The sequence below is a fragment of the Gekko japonicus genome, unplaced genomic scaffold (assembly GCF_001447785.1).
Source record: "Gekko japonicus isolate JY-2015 unplaced genomic scaffold, Gekko_japonicus_V1.1 scaffold240, whole genome shotgun sequence".
NCBI lineage: Eukaryota > Metazoa > Chordata > Lepidosauria > Squamata > Gekkonidae > Gekko > Gekko japonicus.
In genome coordinates this window covers 1,377,597-1,387,862 of record NW_015164672.1, presented here as the reverse complement: position 1 = coordinate 1,387,862, position 10,266 = coordinate 1,377,597, and the positions used below count along the sequence as shown (strand labels likewise).

Here is a 10,266-nt window from a genome sequence, read left to right as displayed (position 1 = left end):
ACTCCAGGTCAGCCACCTTGGCCTCAAGGGGGCAAACTCATTCCCAGAGAACCAGGAGCTCCCTTGCACCAAGCACACACCTATGACTTCTCTCCAGTTGGTAGATAGTCATACATGTTGCACTCAGTGCAATACACTGGATAGCCCCCCAACCCCTTGCTGGCATTCTACCTTCATAATTTCTTTCCCCCCTCTCACTTTTATAAATTTCCTATTTATGTAGCTGTGTTTATGAAAAGTATGCTTGCCCTTTTAGGGGTGTGGAAAGATAAGTGCCCTAGCTTCCTCCCTGCTGCTGAACTTGCACATTTGCTAAACTCACCTGCTTATTCCCTTGCTGCAGACCCTTTGTGTCTGGAGCTGGGACACTTTGGCATTTCTACGTGGCAGGGCTCAGTTCCTCTGCAGGAAAGGGCTGCTTTTGTCCTGGTTGATAGGTGAGGCTTTGGTGGGAAGAGCTTGGGTTAAGCAGGCGGTGGGTGGAGGCAAAAGGAGTTAAGCCCTGGGATGGGCTGCCTTGAGAGAAACGTTGAGCAGCTCTGTTTTTCAGGGGCATCAGGCCCTTCTGCTTGGTATTAAGCTTGTCTGTTAGGGGTTTAGTAATGTAGCACAGGATTATATGCATGCAGAGGATACCAAATCCAATCCCTGCTGCCTCCATCTGAAAGGGTCCTGGCGGGGAGACTCCCTTCTCTTCCTGATACTCTAGTGATTCACTACCCATCAGAGCAGACAATACTGAGGGAGCTCAGCTGATGAAACACACACCGTGCTTCTGGCAAGTATTTCCTTATATCTACGTCAAAACCTCCTGCATCAGGCAGCAAGATGTCAACACTTCCAGCAAGCTTTCTGCCAGCAAGACCAGGAAATTCTCACACCACACCCCCTAGAGGTGAGCTAATAAAAGGGCAGCCTGGTACCTATAAGACTGGGAGCAGTTCTCTCGTCTGCTGGAGAGCACAGCACAGGAACAGAGAGCCTGCCATCATGGGCCTTCTATTCAGCCGGATCCAGCAAGCCTTGCAGGGTTTCTATGGGATGGAGGCTCGTATCCTCCTCCTGGGCTTAGATGCCGCGGGCAAAACGACTCTCCTCTATCGGCTGAAGCTGAACGAAACTACAATGACTATCCCCACCGTGGGCTTCAACGTGGAGACGATCCAGCCCATCAACAATGTCACTTTCACCATGTGGGACGTAGGTGGTCAAGACCGGATCCGGGTACTTTGGAGACACTACCATGCCAACACAGATGGGCTGGTGTTCGTGGTGGACAGTGTGGACAGCCGTCGGTTTGAGGAGGCCCGGTTGGAACTGGAGGCCCTGCTGGATGCCAGCCTGCTGCAGGGAGTGCCCTTGGTGCTGCTTGCCAACAAGCAAGACTTGCCTGGAGCCTGCCCCCCCCAGCAGATGGCCGAAGAGATGGGCCTGAGGAAGCTGCGAGGGAATCCGTGGCACGCACAGGGCTGCTGTGCTATGAGCGGGGAAGGGATCCCGGAGGCCATGACGAAGTTGTCCGAAATGGTCAAGCAGTATCGCGATGCCCGGGGGACGTAATCGGCTAAAAGGTCTACTAGCTGGACTTCCATCTTGCATGGCAGACTTCCGAATTCCTGCCCGTCAGTGACCACCTGATCTGGCTGCAATTCTCTGGCTGTTTAATCTGCGTAAAGGCAAGTTGACCTCATCTGGCGCGTAAGCGGTTGCTTGCCACTGTGGGACATATGAGAAAATGTATACTATCGTCTCAGGTGCTTTTTGGACACAGCTACGCAGTACTGTCTGTTCTCTGGAGTTTCTTTCTTCACCCATTGCAGGGATACAATACCAAGCTGAGGACTCCAAAACTTTAAGGATCCCACCCAGAAGAATCAACCTTGGACTCTTGACTATAGTAATCTATTTTGTTCTTTGACTCTTGATTATAGTAATCTATTTCGTTCTCTGTCACTGATAGTGCCATCCAGATAGCTGGAAGGCCTTACGAATAAAAGAAGCTATTTCTTAATTAATATACCATGGTACCTCTCATTATTGTTAGGTCCTCCCTGCTTTCTGTCAAAACGAGAAGCACCAGGACCAGTTTCTTTAATTCAAAGCAGAGAACTCTAAATACATATGGGGCTGGGTCCAGGCAGCTTTCCCTTAGTGTAAAAGGGAGGAGGGATCCCGTTGGACAACCAAAAGGTTTCTGCTGAGGGTCACAGGGCCTGCATGGACAAAAGCCATATGGGGCAGGGAGTGTACTAAGGAGCAGAACTGGGTGAGACTGGGGGGGGGGGGAATCTTGTTGGATTGAACCCATTGATGTCCATTATTATTTACACATAGATCTAATTTACAAATGATTGTACGATTTACAAATTATGTGTACTGTTTACAAATACATAGGCAGCGCAATAGTTGAGGCAAATAGGCAGTCCTACAATGCAGCAAACAGGATACTCCCACCGGGTCCGCAGGCTTTGCACCCCAATTTGCTTCACCTTTCAAGTTCATTGGCATTCCTCCCAAAGTCCGTGTCTCCCTTTCTCCCAACTTAAAACTTCTGTTTTTCACACATAACCTCCCAAGCCTTTGTTCCAGACCCCTTTTCTGTAGGTGAGCTGCCCGTCCAGGAAAGGCGCACAGCCATTAAAGAATACGGAGGTTCTTTCCCCCCACCCTGTATTGCGGCAAGACCATAAAAACCCCTTCGCCGAGATAGGAAGTAGCAGTTCCCAGTGATCTCAGAGCAAACACATATCTTCATATGGTGAATAACATCGAGACCACAGCTCAGTAAGCCAATCGTGTGTATGGTCTGGGGACAGCAGTGCTTTTTAGAGATGGGTTTTATAAGTCGTGCAAGAGTTCATTAGACTGAATGCTGCTAAGGGCGTGACCTTTTTTTGCAGCCCGAAATCTGGGTGGGAGCCGAATGATTATAGGGCGCACTTATAGGGCGAAAGGGTTCTGGCAGTGGGAGTCCCTTCTCTTTCTGATACTCTGGTGATTCACTACCAGTCAGAGCAGACAATACTGTGGGAGCTCAGCTGATGAAACAAGCATCGTGCTTCTGGCAACTATTTCCTTGTATCTACGTCAAAATCTCCTGCATCAGGCAACAAGCCGTCAAAACTTCCTGCAAGCTTTCAGCCAGCAAGACCAAGGTATTCTCACACCACACCCCCTAGAGGTGAGCTAATAAAAGGTGATGTCAGGGGGTGTGGCATATGCAAATAAGTTATGCTATCTTTTTCTATGAAATGACCTCTGATTAATGATGCGTCTGGGACAAATCCAGCAGGAAGCCCAGCTGCTGATACAGCCAAAGGTGAAAGCAAGATTCTGTGCTGTACAGAGGCAACAAGTCAAAGAAACAGTACAAGATCGGAAAACAGGAAGAGACCTGGCCCACAGAATCGACAAGAGTAAAACATGACTGAATGGCTGACAACCACCACCTCAGTCCAATGCAGAATGGTACCCAGTCTACGCCCACTTATTTCACACATGGGGGGCAATTCTCTGTTTTGCTTCCATAGCTCCTGGGTTGATTTGCTTGTTCCTTCCTCAAGCCATTGCCTCCTCCAGCTGGCTCCCCCCCTTTTAAAATCAGAATATTGCTATAGTGTTATCTACAATCACTTTTTAAAATGCCCCAAAGTCCACCAACTGGGGTGGGTGGGTGGGGGGTGATGGAACATCTCAAGGCAGGTTTGGGAAACTGCAATGGACCCCAGAGAGAAACCTGGAAGGTAGATGACCACACAAACATTACTATAATGAAGGTAAAGGTTTCCCTTGCTCGAAAGCGAGTCAAATTCGACTCTAAGGGGTGGTGCTCATCTCTGTTTCAAAGCCGAAGAGCCAGCGCTGTCCAAATACTTCTCTGTGGTCATGTGGCCGGTGTGACTAAACACCAAGGCGCACGGGACGCTGTTACCTTCCCACCGAAGCAGTACACCTATCTGTCTACTTGCAATTTCTTGCTTTCGAACTGCTAGGTTGGCAGGAGCTGGGGCCAGAGATGGGCGCTCACTCCGTCACACGGCACTCGGGTCTCGAACTGCTAAACTACCGACCTTCCAGCCTGCAGTTCAGCGTACCTCTGAGCCACCGCAGCCCCAACATTGCTATACGGAAGCCCAGTTTAAAATTCCTGCAATACGGGTGGGGACATCAAACAAAAGTTCCATGTGGAAACAACCTCAGACTGGACTGACTCTACTGGATTATACAGTGGAGGTCTCCGCGCTTTTTGAGCCTGCAGGCACATTTGGAATGCTGACACAGGGGCAGAAGAGGCAGAGCTAAGCACAGAATGTCAGGGGGTGAGGTCATGCATTCTTCTGAAAAGAGCTTTTCAACGTTTCAGGCAGAAGTTCTGTTTAACAGGAGGCCTCACTGGCATAGTGGTTAAGTGTGCGGACTCTAATCTGGGAGAACCAGGTTTGATTCCCCACTGCTCCACTTGCACCTGCTGGATGACCTTGGGCAAGCCATAGTTCTGACAAGAGCTGTCCTTGAAAAAAAGCAGTTTCTGTCAGAGCTCTCTCAGCCCCACCTACCTCACAGGGTGTCTGTTGTGGGGAGGGGAAGGGAAAGGAGTTCGTAAGCCACTCTGAGACTCCTTTGGGTAGTGAAGGGCAGGGTATAAATCCAATCTCTTCTTCTTCTTCTTAAATGAGCATGTCATTTTAAGTATTTCCTTGCATACACAGCTTACCTTTAGCCATGCAGTGAAGAACTTTGTGCTGTGGTGGCAGCTGTCGCCGAGACAATTTTTTTTAAATCTGCACAGCCAATCAGAAGTCCTGCTGGGCAAAAGCCTCACCTGGCCCTGCCCATGCTCTATAAACACTTGGCAGGTACCTGGAAAGGGGTCAGTGGGCATCATTGTTGGGGGGACCCCAGTGTAGTCTATGATTGCAGGTTGATCTTACTTCAGGATTCCTTCATTTGACCAGCCTTGATGTTATTTAGAGGGGGGGCGGGATTAAAGCTTTCAATACAATAAATGCGACACTCAATACGATAAATAAAACATTCCAACAAAAGAGAAAGAGCATGCAACAACAACAACAAAAACCCTCTGACACTGCTTAAAATAAAGACAACTGAAGTCCATTTATTTAACTGTTGAGGCCAACTGACCCAAACCTTAGGCCTTGAAGAACACATTTTACAGGCCCTTCTTCGAAAAAGCGACACCGAATATACTTGAAAACAGGATCTCATTAATAATCAAAGGATTCCCCTAGAGGCATTCATTGGGACGGCAATGCACAAATATAACACCTACAGGTAAGTTAACCGTGTTACAGCTTTTGGTCTTGCATAGAGAATGGGTTGTCAGCATCAGAATATTCCTTAGAACATATACATTTTCATCAGAAGCCGTGCAAGAGTTCGAGGCACTTGTTCAGTTCCATAAGTATACATGCCCTGAATGTGCATTTTTTTTAAAAAAAAGTGAGTCAAACATTTGGACCAAGCCTTGAAAGTCCAAAGCGGTTATGCAGGCAGAAAGGTTTCTGTTGAAAGATTAGTTCAGTTACGTCATTGCTTTGATTCCTGAGTCAACTATCAGCATTTAGTGGCAAGAGGAACAGTAAAATGGCCATTTCTAAGAAAGGGATCTTGACTGCCTCACTTCCCAAGACAGAATTCTGCCTGGAAAACTACGGCCAACATACAAACCGGCAGGATTTGTAACTGTGTCTGACGGCTCAGATGCTGCGCAGCCAGGTGAGAGGTAGGAGAACTTTCTGATGAAGGGTGCCTGTAGGATAATCCTTAGCAGCTTTGTCACTGTTAGGGGCAAATCTGTCAGCTTGCCCAAGTTCCTCCGACAGACACAAAAGCTGGACGGAGAAAAGGCAGCCTGTGGAAACTGAACTGGCCAATAGGCCACATGGGAAATGAAGTGCTGGACCCCATGAGCACCCTTTATGCCTTTCTCAAAACAGCCCTTCCAGAAAACTATTTACCGACAAGGACTGTAGCACTTACTAAGTGTCTTTTTGGTGATACAAGACATACCTAGTTAGTTTTGAGTTAATCATCAGGCACCTGTGAAATCATGGGTGACTCCAGGCATATAACCTTAAATTAGGACTGTGACTGAGACTAAATCTATGCCCCCCCCCTTCACTCAGCTAATGCCAACCTCGCTGCTATCTTCCACCCCACAGGGACCCAAGCTGGCTTGTAACATCATTCTCTATCCCTCTGTTTTATCCTCACAACAATAACCCTGCAAGGTAGGCTAGGCTGAGAGCGAGTGACTCACCCAAGATCACCCAGAGAGTTTTCATGACAAAGCAAGGATCTGAACCTGGGCCTCCCCAACCCTACCTTGGCACTGTAGCCAGCCACTACAGAACACCAGGAAGTCCACCCTTACAACCACTGCCTCTCTCATACAACCTGCATGAAGATGGAAGTTGGGAAGGCCGCACCGGTTCATGATTGTACCCAGGTTACGCTAAGGGGTGAGGAAGCAAGCAAGGGAAGAATTTCTACAGTTTCCCCAGCTGGACAAGAACTAAATTACAAGGGCTCTCTTATGCTAGAGGGATTTCTGCCATTCAGAAACAGTGAGGAAGCCAGATCAGCATCCGTAGTGAAAGGCACAGGGGAAGAAAAACAGCTCCTCCCTTTGAAAATAACCTATAGTGCTATTCGTGCCGTAGAAGGATGTACTGAAGACAACCCTATCCTTTCACACAGCAAAAGCACTGTGCTCGTTTAATTAAAATGCTGCAAGATGGAAGGAAGGAATCGACGTCGCAGTGCCAATAAGCAGGTTTCAGGCCCCCACGCCCCTGGCATGGCACGTTTAGACAGCAGCACACCCTACAGAAATTGTTCTGTCCAATCCTACAAAGAAACAGAACAAGGCCGCTGTCCCTCGCAAATTATTCTGTCAGTGGGCTGCTGCTTAGTCTAAGCCATGGCAGTAGACGTGGTCATCATACACTTGCTGGTTGGAGGCGTCAAAGGTCTCCTCACAATATGGGCAGTCGAGAATGTGGCTTTGCACATGGACCGAATACTGCTCTTCAAAGCCGGGAAGGAAGGCTTCACTGCATATCGGACATTGTTTCAGGGAGACCTGAAGAGAGAATGTTAAAGCAGAGCATGGAAGGAGGGAACGCAAATTTTTTTTAAAAAAACACACCCAAGTTTCAGCACTGCAAAATGCATCTATTTATGCTGCTGCAAGTAAGGGGTTAATTTTGGTGGCATTTATATATTTAGGCAAGTGATGGATTTCGCCTGGGTAGAGGGAACCTATAGGGAAGAAACAGGACAGCAAAGGGCCGAAGGACAGAGACTGAGGGCCAAGTGCCCATGAGCAGAACTATTTGCTTCCACTTTGCTTTGGAGCAGTTTCATGCAATCGAGTTCTCGAAATCTGGGTTTTTTTAAAATGAACATTAAAATTAGACTGCTTATAGCTTGTGCTGGATTTCTGGATTTTATCTCCCTTTTTAGCATCCCCCCCAGGAGAAATTAATTATCAGGAAGGAAGAAAAAGAAGAAGAGAAAGAGAAGAAGAGATTGGATTTATACCCTGCCCTTCACTACCCGAAGCCGTCTCAGAGCGGCTTACAATCTCCTTTCCCTTCCCCTCCCCACAAGGTAGGTGGGGCTGAGAGAGCTCCTTCGAGGACTGCTCATGAGAGAAAAAGCTCTGAAAGAATATGTAACTGACCCAAGGTCACACCAGCAGCTGCATGTGGAGGAGTGGGGAATTAAACCCAGTTCTCCCAAATTGGAGTCCGTGCTCTTAATCACTACACCAGACTGGCATGATGTTTTCAGTTTCTTCTTCAGAACGCTTCCCATGACTTCCATCTAGAACATTTTTAGCCTAGACTTTCTCCAAGAAGCTCAGGGCAGCCTACCTAGTTCCTCTCTTCCCCATTTCTATACCCACAACCACTCTCTGAGAGAGGTTAGTCCAAAAGACTGCTTTTTGTCAGTGTGTGGATTTGAACCCAGTTTTTTGTCAGTGTGAGGAAGTGAACCCAGCTCTCCCAGGTCAGAGCCGGATACTCTAACCACTATACCGCACCTTCTCCCCCAATCTAAAGTTTCAGGCATATATTCACTATCCTTTTTTAAAAAATCACCCAAGCTCGGCACCTTCCCTTTTCTGTTGAAGGGACCAACACTGAAGAAAGGGTCATGAATGTATTTTAAGAACACGCAGCAAACAAATTGTACATTGGTAAATACATGGGGAATTTGCACATATCTCTATTTTTTAAAAACAACTGGGTTCTGCCTTCTGCTCCAACACATTCCATCCTTGCATATGCCAAATCTCATGACGGCCAATTCACATACTACAAAGTATATAGGTTTGGCCACAGGAATTGGTGGCTTTAAAAGGGGATTAGACAGATTCATGAAGGAGAGGTCTATCAATGGCTACTAGCAATTGTGACTAAAGGGAACCGCCACATTCAGAGGCAGTCAACCTCTGAATCCCAGAGCCAGAAGGCAACATCAAGGGAAGGCCTCGGCCTCTATGACCTGTTGTTGGCCCTCCAGAGGAACTGGTTGGCCACTGTGTGAGACAGGATGCCGGAATCGATGGACCACTGGTCTGGTCCAGCAGGGCTCTTCTTATGTTCTTATTAGGGAAGGTCTCAGCCTCTAAGACCTGTTGTTGGCCATCCAGAAGAACTGGTTGGCCACTGTGTGAGACAGGAGGCTGGACTAGATGGACCACTGGTCTGATACAGCAGGGCTCTTTCTTATATTTTTGTCAAGGAAGGCCTCAGCCTCTATGCCCTGTTGTTGGCCCGTCAGAGGAACAGATTGACCAACAGGACCAACAATAAAACGAACAGGAAATATTTCATTATTTTGGAATCCAACAATCCAATTACGGTCCTTTCCCAGAAGTCCATACAACACTAACTTACCAGATCTCGATCAGGACGCTCTAGGGTGCCTACAAAACAAAGAGTAAATCTTAACCACAGCAAGAAAATGACACAAACCAGTCTTTAATGTGTATTCTGTACAGGGCACTAAGGAATTCTGTGGTAGTGAAAAAGTCTACAGTTGTGACTGGCTCATCACAGAAGGGCTAGCACAGATTAAGGGCCTCTGGTTGTCACTGGCTGAGCGGATCTCTGCTCAAGGATGGGTCTGTGGCTCAAAGGCAAGAGAACATGCTTTGCTTGCAGAAGGTCCCAGGTTCAATCCCCAGCATATCCAGCAAGTATCGAGAAACACCCTTTTGCACCTGAGACCATGGACAGTCACTACTGGTCAGATTGGGTTACATGGACTAGTGTGCTGAGCTTCAGATAAGTGAGCTCCATGTGCTTTGATCCCAGAGAGGTAAACAGTATGCAAAAAATCCCAGCAAAGCACAGAAAGGAAATTCAGGAGCCCAGCGAGGCAGCAATCGAGGGGAGAATGGTCTCGATAAAAGAGGGAAAGAAGAGAAGGCCAGAGGTATGAGCACACAGAACTGCCTTATACAGAGTCACACCACTAGTCTACGAAGGTCAGTATTGTCTACTCAAACTGGCAGCAGCTCTCTAGGGTCTCAGGTTGGGGGTCTTTCACACTGCCTGCAGCCCGATCCTTTTAACCGGAGATGCCGGGGATCGAACCTGAGACCTTCTGCACGCAGTACAGAGGCTCCAACACTGTGCCATGACTTGACTCAATAAACCCCCACCCTTGATTTCCCTTGTGTGTCTTGAACCTGTGGATTTTTATTTCCACAACATTTTCTGTTCCCATTCCAAATCCCGCCCCCTGAAATGAACACAATTTTCAATATTGGTTGCTCATCAATGGAGGAATGCCAGCAACAAAAGTGGTCATGAGGGAAAAAAAAGACTCACACAGGCAAGAAAAGAAAAAAACGGAAGCAAGTACAGAGCACGTCTGCATATCACTGAGCCAGAGGGGAAAGAAAACCGGGAGGGAGAAGAGGCAGAAATACACAAGGCCAACAGCTGCAGAGGCCGAGAAGGCAAATGTTCACACAGATCGCTCTGGATGGGGGGTCATCTGAGGGGCAAAAAGGTTGCCTTGGCAAATACCAATCATAGAATCATAGAGTCGGAAGGGACCTCCAGGGTCATCTAGTCCAACCCCCCTGTGGAATGCAGGAAATTCACAAATATGTCCCCCCCCCCACAAACACCCAGTGACCCCGGCTCCGTTCTCAGAAGATGACAAAAAAATCTCCAGGATCCCTGGCCAAACTGGTCTGGAGAAATATTTCCTCCTGACCCC

At 47.8% G+C, this 10,266-nt stretch overlaps 2 protein-coding genes across 2 annotated transcripts in view; one reads left to right on the top strand and one right to left on the bottom strand.

Moving 5' to 3' along the window:
- The first annotated feature begins 946 nt into the window (after positions 1-946).
- LOC107108720 (ADP-ribosylation factor-like) lies at positions 947-1,944 on the top strand. The gene has a single exon (XM_015409226.1). It carries the CDS (start codon positions 991-993, stop codon positions 1,558-1,560), a length of 570 nt encoding a protein of 189 aa, XP_015264712.1. The 5' UTR covers positions 947-990; the 3' UTR covers positions 1,561-1,944.
- A 3,172-nt stretch (positions 1,945-5,116) lies between these two features.
- The window catches only part of CALCOCO2 (calcium binding and coiled-coil domain 2), a 51,543-nt gene continuing 46,393 nt past the window's right edge, over positions 5,117-10,266 (bottom strand). The window contains exons 13-14 of the mRNA XM_015409215.1: positions 8,931-8,959; positions 5,117-7,105 (exon numbers count right to left, since the gene is read on the bottom strand). Coding sequence (XP_015264701.1) covers positions 6,932-7,105; positions 8,931-8,959 — 203 coding nt within the window. The 3' untranslated portion in view covers positions 5,117-6,931. The remainder of the gene's footprint in view (positions 7,106-8,930; positions 8,960-10,266) is intronic.

Bases quoted from the DNA above. Each gene is read 5' to 3' on its own strand.
- LOC107108720 (XM_015409226.1), top strand. From the start codon at position 991: ATGGGCCTTCTATTCAGCCGGATCCAGCAAGCCTTGCAGGGTTTCTAT.